General features: G+C 43.5%; 1 protein-coding gene across 2 annotated transcripts in view; it reads right to left on the reverse strand.

Moving 5' to 3' along the window:
* The window catches only part of Elmo1 (engulfment and cell motility 1), a 532595-nt gene that overhangs the window by 323813 nt on the left and 191305 nt on the right, over window positions 1-17477 (reverse strand). For both annotated transcript variants that reach the window (XM_059263360.1, XM_059263361.1), the window contains exons 9-13: window positions 13585-13736; window positions 11335-11413; window positions 5816-5866; window positions 4418-4540; window positions 1944-2075 (exon numbers count right to left, since the gene is read on the reverse strand). In XM_059263360.1, coding sequence (XP_059119343.1) covers window positions 1944-2075; window positions 4418-4540; window positions 5816-5866; window positions 11335-11413; window positions 13585-13736 — 537 coding nt within the window. The remainder of the gene's footprint in view (window positions 1-1943; window positions 2076-4417; window positions 4541-5815; window positions 5867-11334; window positions 11414-13584; window positions 13737-17477) is intronic.

The following is a 17477-nucleotide window of genomic DNA, read 5'->3' on the forward strand; positions in this document are numbered from 1 at the left end:
TCTTGGCTCATTTTCAGCATAGATCATTACTCAACAGTCTTTCCAATTTCTCAACCCTCTGATGCAAGACCATGGCCTGGGCCTGGGGAGATACTTCTAGGGAGGTTTTTAAAATGAAAATTAAAGAATCATGGGGATAACAGTCAAGGGAAGCAGCATTCCCTCTGGGCTATTCTTTAGTTGAAAGTATTTTCCCAAAAAAAATAACTTTTTGAGTCTTCAGGGCAAGTGCTGCATAAAGTTGAGAGTCCTCAGAATCACATCGAATGACTTTCGGTGAAAAAGCTCCATCCTTGCCAATCACATACTTAGGAAAAAGAACACTCACAAGACAGAGACCAAGAGCCACCTACACCTGAAAACGGAAGTGGATTTACCAATAATGCCAAGACAGATAAAACAACACTGAGGAAAAACGCTCATCTCTTGGCTCATGATATAGATACACAGGCCGAAAACACCAAGGGTGACTCTTCATGCTCCCACCACACCCACACCCACGCACCCTGACTTCACTCTCAGAGAAACCCAGCATCCGAGGCTTTTTTCTCTCCTCTGGCCTCCTTGCTGCATTCTAGGTCTACCAAGACCTTGCCAGATAAACAGTACACAGAACGAGCGCTTAGTTGATAATTGGTACATGATTCAAGAAAAATCGGTGCCGGGATGAGTTCCATGTGGCAATTGTGATGATTTGTGGGTAAGAAAGACCAGATGATCCCACACTGCTTCCAAGTAAAATAGACATGCCTTGCTCTCCCCACACAGAAGGAAACTTGGAAGGCAGTGGAGGTGGATGCTGTCACCTTAACTGGGCTGTGTCCTTGGGAAAGGGCCACACAAAGGTCAGGGAGGTGACATCCATAGATCCCAAGACGCAGAGAAGTCTCACCCGCCAATTCACTTCATCTAAAGTATCAGAGGAACCATCAGGACTAAAGATATGAGATGGTAGAATAAACATGGCCAGAAACATTTTTAAGTAAGCTGTAAAGTTGAATATGTTACCATTAAATATTCTTATTTAGAAAGATTCATACTATACAACCGGTAGCTTGGAGTTTGTTTGTTTTAAAGAGACATTATAAAAGGTTGAAAAATGGTTACTTTGACCCACTGGATATTTATTGAAAGCAATTTGGCACAATCAAAAACCAGTTGAGATTATTTTTCCAGGAAAGACTTTCTGAAATAAAAACCACTGCCTAGTGATTTCTAACCACTAAAGCCAAAATCTTATTTGTGGAATTAATGATGGAGGTTAAAATGGAAACCTAATTTTACAACTGCAGAATTAATCAAGTTAGCTAAAGGCCACTCCCAAACTGGTGACATTTGTGTTAGAGTAGATTGCAGGCCACAACCATAAGAGTAGATTAGATTCAAGACACGTTGTGTTCTGAATTGTAACATGTGTGTGTGTGTGTGTGTGTGTGTGTGTGTGTGTGTGTGTGAAAACAATCCATTAACATTTGTAGCAAAATAACACTTCGGAAAAAAAAAAAACTATATATAAATCTCATCATGACTCAGTTTCCAGGAGACTTCCAGCTTTCTTTAGATAGAAATCTTTGATGGAATCAACATGTGTGAGTAATCCAATCACCAGCCCAATAATAAGATGCATCCTAGAACTGTCATCATTCATTCAACTCGGGAGAACCACAGCATCTCATGCAGGAGGCTCACGAAGGCTCAGTGTGTTCCGGGCTAACTCCTCTCGGTTACACTTCATCAGAACTGGATAAACAAGCGAAGGATTACTCACACTTGTGTAACTTATTCCATTTCTCTGCAGCCAGAAGAGCTTTTCGTGTGATCCTATTTAAACCAGCTAAACATCTGGAACTGTGGAAACTATTCTGTAAAGCACAAGAGGACCACACGTTCGATGTGGCTGAGGTCAGTGGGAGGAGAGAGCTTACTGGAGGCAGAGTACTCACAATGAAGCCAAGTTTCTTGTAATCCCGCGTGTACATGGACTTGCGCTTCTCCATGCTGCCACTGCTGTTATTAGGTTCAGACTCCGCATCAAAAGCAATTCTTCGAAGTTCAAATATGATGTCTCTTTGAGCCTGAAGGAGTCAGAGAGGGAAGGAAAAAGAGGCAAAAGAGAAAGCTGCTTTCACTGTGTGATGTGACAGAAGACTCCCACTTTCCCCAGAGTCTAAATGAATCACTGCATCCAGGCGAAGCAGAAGAGAGAAAAAGCCATGTCCTAAGTTAGGGCTCTGCAGACTCCTCTCTGGGCTGCTCAGGCTTGGCATTAATCTGCAGTTATCCTTCAGCCAAGTCATTGAGAGGACTGATAAATATTATCTAGGGCGGTCCTACATAAAAGCCCCAAATACAGTGGGAGGGCTGGGATTGGAGGAGGCTAACTTGGAGAATCCGTGAGTAATGTTCTGTTTGAAACAAATTAAGAGGCACACAAGGTTCTCGAGCAGGATCTGAGCTACAAGGGACCGCTCATTCCACCAAGGCCTGACTTCATGGAAACTAGCACGCCATAAATCAAAAGGGAGAACCCAAAGACAGAAACAATGCCATGTGTCCTTCCAGGGGTGAGTATACAGTGGGATGTTGCACAGCCTCAGATAGGAGCCAATTTCTAATGCATTAGCATACAGAAGAACCTTACAAATAGGCTGGAAGACTATGTCTCCTAGAAATGTCAGGGAAGCTATAACCAGGAAGGATCACCAACAGGGCTACCCAAAGAACACCCAAACACACCAATAGACACACTAATGTGGAGGGGAGAGCTCATGAGGCCTCAACCCCAGACAAATAACCACAGGTAACTAAAGAATACTAAGAGTGGGGGAAATAGTCTTCCCCAGGGAAGAGCATGCCAATTGGTTATCTAAATCCAAATGGTCAGCCCTGAAATCACACACACAAACAAGTAACATTATATGGATGGAGAAGGTTGTATTTATGTATTTAGAAATACACACACACACACATACACATACAAGAACTAAAGAAAAAGACGCCATGAATTGGAGAACAAGGGAAGTGGGTACATAGGAGGGGCTGGAGGGAGGAACGGGAGGGGGAAATAATGTAATTAATTATATTATAATCTAAAAAATGAAAAACTATAATAAAAAGTTTAGAGTAGAAGAGGCTAGATACAAAGTGGCAAGTCGCTTTTTTCTACTTATCGGGTCTTCCTAAAGTAGTCGATTAATAGGAACAGAAGGCAGAGCAGTGATTTAGAAGGAGCCAGATGAGAGGGGGCAATGGGAGGAGCAAGTATGGCTGGATGGACACAGAAATGTAGTTTGGCACCATAAAAAGAGGCCTCGAGATGAGTGCAGGGAGATTTACAACAATGTGGATGTGGTTACTAGTTAAAATGATCAATTATGCTATGTGCCTTTTTTCAATAAACCAGAGGAAGAGTTTATTTACAAAGAGTGTTGTTTTCATAGTAATATGCACTGGTCTCCCCCTCTCCATATTCAGATGCACTGATCTCATCTCTCCATATTCAGATGCACTGATCTCTCTCCCCATATTCAGATGCACTGATCTCCCTTTCTCCTAGCAACAATATAACTGACTTGTCTCCCTGGGATTACCATGCTTGGCCTGGTAAAAACACGAGGCACAGTTATTGACCTATCCAAGCCCCTCCATCACTCTTCATCACATGGCCTCTCACCATGAATGAAGTGCTGCAGAGTCACACACTCCACACGTGCAGCTCCGTCCACATCTGCAATAGATCAGGCCCTCACGTGCCAATAATGAATGTTTTCCTTTCCAAAGCTGCAGCACTGTTTGAGTTGAAAATGTGAACAGCGAGAGGGGGTGGGAGAGGGTGGGGGAGGGGGGTCCCCAGCTGTTTCCTCTCACTGTACCCTCTTACAGGGAAGCTCCCTCAAAGCCTTCTGGATGGAGACAGAATGTTCTATACACAGTGAGAGAGGTAGCAGGGAGTTAGAGAAAACAGCCAGCCAACCAAAAACATCAGCCTAGAAATGAGGGTTCACCAGGGAAAAGGAAGAGGTCTTCCTTTTCTGTCCATGGTCTTAGTTATTGGAGACTGGAAACTGTTCCCCACTTGTAGAATTGATGCCCCGCATGGCCTTCCACGCCCCGTCAGTTGTCTGGGAACTTGACTCCACTTAATGGATTATGGTCAAGAGCCCAGGGCTCTCCCTCAAGCTCTCAGCCATAAAGGAAGAATATGCGCTCGCACAGGCCCTCATGGGATAACCCATTCATTTGACTCGCTGATCCTAGGGTCACTAGACTTTAAAGCCACACACCCAAGGCCTGAGATGACAGTAAAACAATTATAAAATCACATGAAACTCCTGATCTCAGGGTAGCTCATGGACGGATATTTGATGACCGTTTCTCCGCCCGTCACTGTTTTCGCTAGTGTGGAGCAGCCACCCACCTGGTCCTGGGGGTCCATCTTGGTCATCATCCTGTCTTCCAGAAGGTTAAAGGTCAGCACTTGGAGAACATATAACTGGTGTGCCATCTCGTTGTTGATGGCCCGCTGTGCTCGGATGACATGCTAGAGACACGGTTGACAGATTGTATTTTTAAACATTAGTCAAGACAGGATTCAAACCACACAGCTGACTCTTGTCATGATTCTGAGACGGACGACCTTCCTTACCCTGAAGAACTGTCACCCAAGCCCCAGGCCCAGATAATTTGTAGAGAGAACACAGGAGGACAACTTTCACAACAAGGAGGGCTGTAGTTACCCTCCAGTGTCTTGAACAGCCAGAGCCAGGTCCCCTCAGCCTAGACACAGCCAGCCCATAAACTCCACAGCCCACTGAAGTCACCCAGCTAGCCATTGCTGAACCTGAACGTGTTCCTTGAAGCATCCCTTCCCTAGGAAACCACAGTGCAGGCTCTGGCGCACATTTTCCTGCCATTCTCTTGTATCCTGGGTCCTCCTTCTTATGTGCCTCCTATGGTATGGCACATCCCTTCCTGCAGGACATGCCACTCTTTTGGTGAAATTTAAGTCACAAGCTATCTTTATAGTGACAGTGGCCTTTTGATCTGTTTTCTTCTCTATACCTGAACAATGGTAAAACATCAAGTGTGTGCATGCGTGTGTGTGTGTGTGTGCGCGCGCGCACGTGTGTGTGTGTGTGTGTGTGTGTGTGTGTTTAAGCTTGTTGAACTCGTGTGTGTGTGTGTGTGTGTGTGTGTGTGTGTGTTTGTGTGTGTGTGTGTGTTTAAGCTTGTTGAACTCGTGTGTGTGTGTGTGTGTGTGTGTGTGTGTGTGTGTGTTTAAGCTTGTTGAACTCCGGAATGATAACATCAGATTGGGTTGTTGCTGCTTGGTAGTTTGGTAAACATTAAGCTTGCTTCCTTCCAATAACTGGTAAGGACGTAGTAAAAACCCTTTCTGTTTGGTTCGTCTCTAAACATGGGCAAGGTTAACTCTGTGAGCTTCTTTTCCACTGAAGTTTAAGGACCTTCCATACTTCCAACTAGCTTCCTCATCAAAAACAGAACGAGCTCATATGGGTGGATGGTTTTGAGCCAAGGAATTGCAGGTTTCCTTTTCCTGCAAAGCTAAGCTGAGATGCCTGCAGCAAACCCGATGCCCTGAGCATGTTCTGCTTGACTTCCCCCAGCAGGCCGACTCTGCCCTCCAGTGACACAAGGCAGCTGCTGGCAGAGCACTGTTTGCCAATTCTAAAACACCCTCCCCCTCCTGGCCTGGCCCTACTGATAAACTCCAGTGACAATCACAGAGCAACCCAACCCACAAACACCAGGTCATCTCTCCCCAGCACAGTGGCTTTGGCACACAGGTACTCACTGTTAAAATGATGTAGCGCAGCTGCTTCTGAGCCAAAATATTAGCCATCTCCTGTGAAAGAAAAACATGTCCACCAAAGCTTCCATTAGAAAGACTCACTTCAATAAGGTAAGAATGACTTCATCGTGGGGTGTGCTTCTTAACTGTATATCAGCAGTATTTCTTAGGAAATAGCCAATTTAAATCAATTTTTGTACATTCCACTTGGATTATAAAATCCAGGTCCAAAAGCAAAGTAGGATTTTTTTTTATTTCTGTTTTTTTTTCTAGAAAAGAATCAAAAACTCAAACACTCCAAAGGACAGAAATGGTTCTGCCCCTGTGAGACTGTCTCTGTGTCTTCCATAGCTCTTATCATCACCTTTTTTAACATTACGAATTTACTTATAAAGGAACGACTGTTAAATAAGCAGACCAACCAAAAACTAGAAAGAAAAAGTCAAATAGTTAACGTCTGCCAAGAGCCAGTCCATCTTCATTTGTGTGAAATGAGAATGAGGAACTCAGACTCTAGACTTGGAGGAAGCTATGCAAGCGAACTGAGTCTGGATTCAGGAAGGACTAACACCCAGACAGATGCCATGCCTTGGAGTTCACACTCACTTGGCTAGGCTCAGCCTCTCTTCTGTACTTTGCACTTGGCATTTTTGGACTGGGATAGAAGATTTGGGGGTGATTTTTATAAGGACTTGTGATGGCTAATCTTGGTTGTCAACCTGAACAGACCCAGGAAAAGGAAACCTTAACTGAGTAAGTGCTTTGACCAGATCTGCCTGTGGGCATGTCTGTGGGGCATTCTCTTGATTGTTAACTGATGAAGGTAGTGCTGTCCCTAGATGGTTGGGGCTGGGATGCTTAAACCAGCTGATCAAGGGCTTGGAAGCAAGCCAGTAAGAAGAACTTCCCCATGGTTCCTGCTTGTGTTCCTGCCCTGGCTTCCCTCAGCAACGGACTGTAACTTGTAAGCTGAAATAAACCCTTTCCTCTCCAAGATGCTTTTGGTCATGGCGTTTATCACAGACATAGGAAGCAAATGGGAAGAGGACTGATTCACAGATTGTCTTTATGAATATTGACCAGCAGGTACTAAGGAAAAATTAGTTAGAACCAGCCTTGAAATTTTCACAGAATATGAAAATACTGCTTATATTCAGGAAGACACCAAAATACTCTTTTTTTGTGTGGTTGCTGGGGAGTATTTTTGCCATTGCAATTCTCACCAAGTGGAGAAGGCGCTAAACTACCATAAAGCAAACTATAAATTCTACCGAGATTAAAGTAAATTTGCAGAAAGCTGGGGGAATCAGGAGCATGGGGAGAGAAGCTAACAAGGGAGATACAGGCAAGGAGGGCAGAGCAGAACAGGAGAGCGGGGCCCGTTTATCTAGGCTAACAAAGCAAACAGGATGACTTACAGTCAGAGGATAATCAAGGATGTCAACATTGCTCTCTACATCAACCTAGTAGCGCCATCAGCACCACAGACAGGAAAGCAAGCGGGAGAGAAGGGGGTGGAAATTCAGAGCACTCTGTTAGAAGTTGGCAGCCTTGCCTTTACACCCTGCTGGCCCTCTGCACTGGAAAAGGGTGGGTATACTGTCAGGAGAGCCTAAGTGGCTAGGTGGCACTAAAGTCCAAATCCAGTATGAGGTCCTCTTCTGTGCTCTTAAAACCAAACAATGAGGAGCATGGACACCTCCAGAAACAAGCTGCAAGTCAACCCAGAAGATCCGCCCTTCCAGTCTGGAGAAAGCAGTGCTCTCTTTCCACCGAAACATGGGGCCACTGGCTTCTTCTAGTTCATATTTCTTCTCTTGGTCCAGTTAACGAACAGAAGAACCAAAGGATCCTACAGCTCTTTTAATTATTTTTTAAAACTTTGTAAAGTTATTGATAAAATCAAAATGCTGTTCAATAATCAGACCAACAAAAATAGGAAAAGAAAATGTAGCTCATCGGTCTACACAATTGAAAAGTGACTTAGAAGAAACAGATAGTTTCATCATCTGCTTATTAATTATTTGTTTACAGTATTCTTCTGATTGGGGCTCCTCAGGGGCACAGAGGACACCTCATTCTTTCCAAACTCAAGAGATTATGTCTAGCACAGAGCAGACCAAAAGAGTTTGATAAAAGAGCAAAAGTATTTTCTACAATTCTCCTTAAGAATAGGAGCTAGATCAGAGAGAAAACAAAAGTATCCTTGCCCTCCTCATGGATATATGTTTAATATTAATGGTTGTTTGAATAATTATGAGTTTGCAGGGAATATACTAAAGTCCTAAATGATACAAACATACACAGGGAAATGTAGATATAGGTATAGTGACATGGGAAAGTGGCCACAAATATCTCTGCTGGTTTTTAAAGTAGTTTTGTAAATAAAAATAATGTATATCGTATGGCTAACTTTGGTGGGAAAAAGCACAAATGGAAGAAATACACACAGAAGAAAGAGAAAACAGTACCATGAGTGTGTGTGAGCAGTGGAAACTGCAGGGTCCACCCAGGGAACCCAGTGAAAAACCCTTTCAGCCTTCTTCACTTTGAATTTGTCTTATCTGAATGCGTTAACTAAAAGACCTTTTCCAATATTCTTATGAAACCATGAAGTATTTGTAAAGAAATTTGGAAGCCATCTTCTCCACACATCTTTCATTAAAATAGCAAAGACAAAGATCCATCTGCCCACTGAGCAGCCACGCCTTCCCCCATAAGACCGAAGCACAAATTCCCTTCCTCTGTGCAGCAAGAAAGGATTCCCCAAGGCAGGGACAGCACACCCACTATCCCCAGGGAAGCCACCAAAACTTAGTCACTCCAAATTCATTCCATACGGTTAGATAAATAGTAACATCCTGATAATGGAGTGCTACCACCATGTCTGGCCCCCAAGTAGGAAAACGCATGAAAGGCAAAGTATTCTACTGGAGCAGAATTGATCCAATGCCCCAGGCTTAAACATTGATTTTTTTTTTTTTAAGGGAGTGTTCTGTAAAATTCAAAGCACAAACACTTAGGTAATGTTTTAATCTGATTGGAGGGAGAAAGTGAACCTCACTTCCTCTTGACTTCTGGGAAGTCTTTCCTGTGGGAGACCCCTACTTGACTGGCATTCCATGGGATTCTTTGCAGTTAAAAGCAAGTAGGAGGCTGGGTTTCCAGCGCAGGCTCTCACCACTGTGGTGGCCTGGTCAGGTTCTTTACTCCCTTAGAGCCTCGGTTTCCTCATTTGTAAAACAGAAATAATATGCTTTTCCCATAATGTGAAAATTATGCCAGAAACAATACCAATATCAATTTAGACCAGTTCAAATGCTGTTTTACATCTAAGGTCAGTTCCAGAGAAAGGTGTACACCCTCAGCTGCTGATATAATCTACAGCAACCCAGGTAAGGAGTATTGTACTTCCCATTTTACAGGCCTCCACTGAGCATCCAAAAGTAGGTAGACATGAACTTGGATCTTGAACTTCAGGGTTTGCTCTCCTAACCCACTCAGATATTTTAAATTTAAAAGTCATAATATTATCCCTTGTTCTGATGAGCAAGTCTTAAATTCAGTGGCTTAGAGAGTCAACATTAACTTTTTATAAGACAGTACATACCTTATTGCTAATTTATTTCAAATACTAGTTAGTCATATAATAGTCTGTAAATTTCTGCTGGATTATATTGTTAGTTAGATTGGTTTATTAAGTGATTTAAGTTTATCAATCTATATTTTGTGATGGTTTGTTACCATCACAACAATGTTTGATAAAAAAAAAAAAACGTGTGACTCCCATTTGCGTAATTTCAAAAAATGATTTACAGAATCCAAACCTAATTTATTTTGATTTCCATCATTGTTATCAATGGCCTAAAATCAGAACAGATTGATATCTGATTTCCTATAAGCCCAAGGCCAGAGAATTCAATTCAATAAGGTAACAGTGGTGTTCAGCATAAGATACAAAAGGACACCAGGCATGTGCATCTTACTCGAGTCCAACTCCAAAGATCCTTGAAAAATCAGAGCTAGCCCTTTCACTTACATTTCCCTGATCTAAAATTTCCATCAACTTCTAAGAGTTCAGACCAGAATGCAAGTTTATAACCCGCACACTCCAACCCAGGAACCACGTGGTTTTGCCAGAAGTCCTTGATTGAGCAGTGAAAGGACAATGCTCCTCTAATGCATGATGTGAGCTGTGACTACCTTCCCAGGATGCCTGGGAGTTATCATGAGTTCAGTCAACAAATGGCAGGAGAGCAGCCCCACCCACAACTCCACCCGACCAGCCAAGCTCCCCTTAAAAAGCCAACCTGGGGACCAGTTACCCTAGCAGAGGTGGAGACAGCAGGCACCTTTTATTGAACTTGATTCACACAGAAAAGAATAAAATGGCACAAGTCACTGTGCAGGAATAGCATCTGGAGTGAATTAACAACTCTAAATGGAAGTCCAGTCAGAATCTATCACATTTATTGGCTGAAGTTTAAAAGCTTTAGAAATAAAAAATAAAATAAATGAAAGAGCAGGTTGTCCTTCTATCTTCCTGAAACAAGGCCTTGGCAGCACTGTGGAGCTTTCAATGGCCTTTCTAGAGAAGGGAAGAGGCATCCTTCTACCCAGGTGTTAAAGGAAGAGGACTGTGGTCAAGGTAACATGCTGCATTGACAGCTAAACCAGAATACACCTCAAGTATGCGCTAGATTCCAAGACAGCAAAATGGCACTTTCTCCAAATCCACCTCAGTAATGGTCCTTTCTTCCATTTAAAAAACAAAAACACAAGCTATAGACCAAGAAGACCATCTAATGATTAGTTTAATGTGGATATATTTAAGGTGTTCCTCCTTTTGACAGTCTCTCAGCCACATTCACAAGCCGGCAGAAGCACATCATCAAGCAAAGGGCTCCCTGACATTTGAAAGTGGTGATCTCAACCAGCGAGCAATCTAGGAGTCCTTTCTCATTCTCACCTACCCCTTTCCCCACTACTTGGGCCACAAATGGGGACCCCAGTGAACATCCAGTGATAAGAGATCTCAGGGGCTTCCACGTCTGATTCCACCACAGCAGCAATGCTCTACCTCTTCATGTCCCCAGCCTATGCACTGGATTACACTGCTTCTTCCTCTTCATGTCCCCAGCCTATGCACTGGATTACACTGCTTCTTCCTCTTCATGTCCCCAGCCAATACACTGGATTACACTGATTCTACCTCTTCATGTCCCCAGCCAATACACTGGATTACACTGATTCTACCTCTTCATGATCTCTGTCTATGCACTGGAGTACACTTCAGGAAAGGGCTTTCTTGCTCCCACACTCCTAATGCTCCTCCACAGCCAAGTGTGTATGAATCTGCAGCTATTTTCTCCTCCCTTGTGCAGGCCAACCTGCAAGGCATGGCTGCTCTGTAGCACCCACCTGTAGATAGCTCCCAGAGGGGAAGAAGAAATTATCTCTGCAAGGAGAGTTACTAGCCCCAATCCTGATCACAGTCTCAGGACTAGAGAACTGTGACTCACCTGCCTCCTCTCGTCAGGGGCCTTCAGGAAAAGCGCGTTGATTACAGCAATAGTATAAGTCTGGATTTCTTGATCTGTCCTGGAAAGACCCAAACAACACAGGAAGTCAGAAGAGGCTAGCCCTGAGTCAGCCCATGGGAAGACTCAATATCAAAAACAAACACATCAGTCCTGCCATAGATGAGAAAGGCAGTGTCTAGAAAATGCAGGCAGCACTGGTAATGTATTCCCAGCATGCCTGGGCTGGAAAGAGCAGATGCACAATTACTATTCTACTAGTTGATCAAAAGAGATCGCCTAGAAGTGCATGAGGCCAATAGGCTAACTCTCTCTTCTTTATCTGAATTAAAAACAAGTACCAGATAATATGGGATCGTGTGTGTGTGTGTGTGTGTGTGTGTGTGTGTGTGTGTGTGTGTGTGTGTGATTTCTGTTCAATGCCTGATACATGTGAGAGAGCAGATGTAGCTGTTTCAACATTCCCGGGCTTATCTAAAGGGAAACAGCTTTGTTCCCATGGCAATGTTATATATCCTCTAAACTTGTCGGCAAACAGAAACACTGTAATAGCAGTAACTGTTGGCATTTTTGTTTTAAAAATGTGCTCTTCAGTGGAAGAAGCAGACATTCCAAAGGAAACAGAGATCTGAGGGAAGCCAAGTGGCAACAGGAAGTAAAGGCTGAAGGCAGAATCCACAGGCCTCAGAGCTACACTCGGGGAAGACGCTGTTTCCTGGGGTTGCTGTACAGAAGACAGAAGTAGACACTGCACCTCCATCCTTAGCGTGGCACTTGATGAACAACAGGCTCTTTTTTTAGTGAAGTGAACTGCAAATGGGGCCTGAGACTCAGCAGTAAAAATTCTAACAGTGAAGTCAACATGGTTCACGTTCAGAGACAGTGAAACCAGTGTCATTTGTAAGTGAGGCTGCATACAAAACCATCCTCTGGAGAGTGAACTGAATCTCTGAGGCCAAAGTCCACAGCTTCTCTGACTTCAATTATAGATTATAAATTCTGCCCCTCCCCTACCTCCAAATGAATTACCATACAACATATACTACAAACGTTAAGTCAGCATCTGCAATGTATTGAGAACAGCTGGATTGAGCCCTGCCATTACCCCTAGACCAGCACCCAACATGGTTCAATCGGGTTTATTCTTAAGAATAAGCAAATGTGAGGTGAGCGGAGAGAACAGAGGTGGAGTTATTGGGAACCAGGTCACCTTGATGCCAGCCAAAGTGTTTCCTAAAACACATCTCCTTAAACCATTTCTGGACTCTACAAGGCATCTTCATAACCTTCTAGCCAACTCCCTTCTTATGGGAGCTAGCTCACAATGTTTCTTGCCACCAGCAGCCACCAATATTTAAACACAACAAGTCCTCGTGGTGCTTTCATCAGAGGCATCCTTCTGGTTGATCAAAGAGTAGAAAGATGGGGAAAGGCCCAAAGATTGTGGGGTTTGAGAGTAGATGTCTAACTTCCACATCCTAATTAGGTTTTTAAGAAAAGAAAATGCATGTGTTTTACTCATTCATCATTTTATTGATGAAAAAAGCCTCCCTTTAAAACTCCTTAGTTAAGGTAACCCAGACTCAAAATGATAAATGCCGCATGTTCTTCCTCACACATGGAGCCGAGCTCCAAATTGTTAGGTTTCAATATATAACCTGCTAATTACAGAAGCCAGGAACGCGGAAAGTACCACGAAGGGAAGAGAAAAGTAGATCTGGACTCAAAGAGACAGAACAGGAAGTGGGGTGGGTAGCAAGGGGAGAAGACCAGGGAGGAGTTGGGGGAGGGGAATGGATATAATCAAAATACATTGTATGAAATTCTCAAGGAATTTATGTGAAAAAATTTTAAATCCAAAAAAATTCCTATTTAAAATGCCAAAATCATTATGAAAATATTCATCGTACCACAGAAAATATTATATAGGTGAGACAGACTCTGTTGAGAATCTAAGGAAGAAATTATCCTATTAAGTCTTATAAGAAGGAATGTCTACCAAAATTTTACCAAAGCGGAATGTGTCCTACGGTCTAGGCACTGGGGACTGGGGATGTGGAGCAGGGAGAGTCACTGTGCCATTTCAGTGTGATGACAGAGAAGAGCAGCACCTGGTTTGGTACCAAATCAAAACTTTCTTGTGCCTGTAACTAAACCAATACACAGTGTTTACCAGGCCATCATGGTGATGGTTTTCCAGAAACATGGCACAAGAGTGCCTAGCATGCTTACCCTTGAAGATGAGGAATGAGTTGGCCAATGGTGATCTCCTGCGCTACCTTTTGGTAGAGGTCATGGCTGTTGAGAACCATTGACTCCAAAATGGCTAAGGACCGCTGTAGGATTGAGATGTCTATGGCGGACTTGTTCACAAAGCTTGCTATCTGAAAATAAAATCAGGGCACAAATGACTGCTCATGCGTGGATGGTAAGCCAAACAAAGAAGTAAAGAGCCAGGCACCGAGGATGCAACATACCGCAAAAGAACAAGATACACGTGGCGTTAACAACGTTCACGAAGCATCACAAAACACAGTTATCCACCTTATGATTCAGCAACAACTGACCACCACTGTAAGGACCATCCTTACTGAATTTCCCAGGACTACTATTCTGAGTTTCAGCTTTCAGGAGCAGACTCATAGTAAGGCCTCCTGTCTAAAAGAGGAATTTCAACAGTGCCAATGGCCACTCCTTCTCAAGTTCTAACTTGCTCCTTCATCCACATAATCCTGACTTTTATGTTCTTACTGTGTTTTTGTTATGTTCTTAGGGGACGCACACAAATCGTACTTGTCAATATAACTTAACAGGTAATGTTCTGCACCTGCCCACTTTTCTGGATATTCCAAAATTTAAAAAAAATTATATTCCCTATGCTTTCAATTTCCTGTGGCTAAAGTAAATTCCTCTCTTTCTTCTTAGGTGTAATAAACAGAAGTCACTTAAACCAGCAGTGCTAAAGTAATAGTTTAGCATGTAAAACATATTTTTTAAGAAATTAATCAGTAAAACCTAAATACAGTAAATCACAATATAAAAGGGAAATAAAACACAGGGTTAGAATATTGGCTCATAGCAGTCCTAACAATGAGCACCACAAACGTTTCATTTTAGAGATCTCATTATGTTATTGTTGTCTGTTGACAGCTCCTACTAAAGAGTGAGTATTATACATCAACATAAGGAAGGCTTAAAAGCTCCCTGGCTTGGTTCTATGATGGGTAAACACTCGGCTTCCTCTGTCAACACCAGCTTCTCCCTTTGGGCTATGCCACATACCCCTTGCCCCCAAACCCCCTCCATTCCTGAACCTGACAAAATGCAGAGGTGCCCTGTCAATTTCCAGCTACCATGCCATGGTCTCCATCTGAGAGCCAGTGATAAAGGTGGGCATGGGGTAGTGGCTGACTCTCTCCTGCCAGATCCATATGGCCATGGGAAGTAATGAAGCACCGCCGGGACAGGAGGTTTTACACTCCACAAACTGTTTTTATAGCATGAACTACAGGAAGTGTGTGGGGATTTTAAGATCCTTAAAAGCCCATCTCAGCTCCTCTCACTCGAATGTGTTTACTGTCCCTGGCAAGCTCTTGCCTCAATTCTCACATCTGTTACAATCTACAAAATCCTCCATGTGAACACCACCTCTCTTTCTTTAAATCTAGTGTTTACTGACGGAAGTCCAGTCGCCCTCACAGTTTTCCTGGCTGAATACTTAAGTGAGGTCCCTTCTGGACAGAGTGTGCGTCCCCTCCTCTCCCCTCCCCTTCAATCCCCGTCACTTGTTACGACCCCAGTGTAATTCTTCAAGGTGCTATTAGGAAACTCATAAGGGGAGATCATTGGCAATGCTTCTTATTTTCTTCCCACTAATTCTCTCATCCCTTCTTGCCTCCCTTTGCTGAGACGTGCCTCGGGTCCAGGGAGGGTGCCACCTGAGAGCCTGTTGCTGATGCTGTCAAGTCCTTCCACCCTCAGCCTTCATCTCCTTTCTCATTCCTTCAGGATTTACTTATTTGTTACTAGATCCAATTACAACAGCCTTGATCAGTCCTATAGATTCAGAACTATACATGAACGGGACTCAATCGAGCTTTACCTTTAGGTTCCTTATAATCCAGTAGGGACAGACAAAAGGGCATGAATTACGAAGCACATCGCTTATTCTTGGCACTCAAAAGGTCACATCCTTTGCATATTGCCACAGCAGCCTAACATTAAACGGCATGGAAACAAGAGCATTGTCTCCTGACTTCTTCCTTCTCACCAACTGTCACACTTTCCGAGTTTCCATAACCATTCCTGGTTAATATTCCCAGTTCCCTACCCTCCATCCCTGTGAACACACCGCTCTTTGACATGCTTTCATGTGTCCACACAACGATGACCCACTGTACCCAGAGCACCCCTCTCAGTTTCCCCTGGGCTCAAATGCCTTCTCCCCAGGCCTTCCTTAAACCCTACCTCTTTCTCTCCATTGAGACAGTCTTGCTGGGTAGCTCAGGGTAACTTCAAACTCACAGTAATCATCATGCCCTCGCCTCTCAATGCTGGTGTGAGAACTGGAGTTATAAGCATGAAGCACCAGGCCTGGCTTCCAATGCTCACGCTTCTTTTCACTTTTATTTTCTTTTCATGTATATGGGTGTTTTGTCTGCATGTGTGTCCAGGCACCACTGTGTACCTGGTGCCCTCATAGGCCAGAAAGGGTGTCAGATCTCCCGGAAGTGGGCTTCCAGATGATTGTGAGCAACAGCATGGGTGCTGGGATTTGAATCCAAGTCCTTTAGAAGAGCACCCAGTCTCTCAGCTGCTCAGCCATCTAGCCCCGTCAACTTTTTCATTAAATGGAAATTCACCACTTACTTCCATAAATATCCTCTGACAATAATTACTCCCTCCAAATATTCAGTAAGTTCTCTCAAATGTTTTCTGCAATGAAGTATACCTTCTTAAAATAGGTTTTAAGTTCTTAACTCTCTCCTCACACAATGGGACACTGAGTGGGGTAATCGCCTAGGATCTCTGCTTTCGTTTAAGGCATTAGCATTTTTACCCATACTTCATTTTTAGGTGCCTCATTGTTCATGTTCATAGAAATACTCTTTATAATTCTTTTCTATTAAATCAGCTCTCCTTTGACACAGAGTATCAACCATTTCTGCAACCCTAAAACATTTCATCGAAGGAGCATTTTACATAAACCCAGAGTTGGGAACAAGCCTGGTAGAAAGTGTGTGCCCAGTTTACTAGATCACATGATCTGAGGTAAACGTCAATCGTGCTTTGAAACCCACATCTCCTTTTGTTGTTATCTACCTGTGGCTGTAACTAGACTTCTAAATGCCTCGATACTTTCAGCAGGGAGTGATCTGAGCCAATGTAATGACTGTCTCCCTCTAGGAAGCCACAGACAAACTCCTTAACAGCAAAAGGGCAAACATCCTCTGTGCCCAGTTTGTAAATTATAGATAAGAATATAGCGACAGAAGATTACAGGTCACCTGGTTACATTCTAGAGTGCTTCCCCCATCCCAAGATTAACAATGCTTCCTGGACCTTTCTCAGCTTCTCCCCACACATCACTGAGCTTCACCAAGGCAGGTGAGCCAGCTCAGCCAGGCACAGCACAGACTGGGGAAAGCAGATCTATATCCAGAAGACGGTGACACTAGAGGAGTTAGTAATAAGTTTGCGTTCAACTCCTCAAGTCACTCATTGATGCAAAGCAGTAAGTAAGAGGAATACTGGGTTACTTTTAAAATGCGAAGGGCCAGGGCTGGAGCAGTAGCTCAGGTGGCACAGTGCTTGTCTCATAAGCATAAGGACCTACGTTTGGTCCCCAGAACTCATGTGAAAAGCCAAGTGTAGTGGTGTGGACTCGTAATTCTATCACTGGGGAGAGGGAATCAGGTGGATCCCTGAGGCTTGCTGGCTGGCCTAGCCTAATTGGCAAGCTTTGGGTCCCAGTCTAAAAAACCAAGATGGATGGCTCCAGAGGAACAACACTCAAAGATGACCTCTGACCTCCCCACAACACACATACATATACATCCACACCACACATGCATGTACTCACATCTCTCTCTCTCTCTCTCTCTCTCTCTCTCTCTCTCTCTCTC

The sequence above is a fragment of the Peromyscus eremicus genome, chromosome 5 (assembly GCF_949786415.1).
Source record: "Peromyscus eremicus chromosome 5, PerEre_H2_v1, whole genome shotgun sequence".
NCBI lineage: Eukaryota > Metazoa > Chordata > Mammalia > Rodentia > Cricetidae > Peromyscus > Peromyscus eremicus.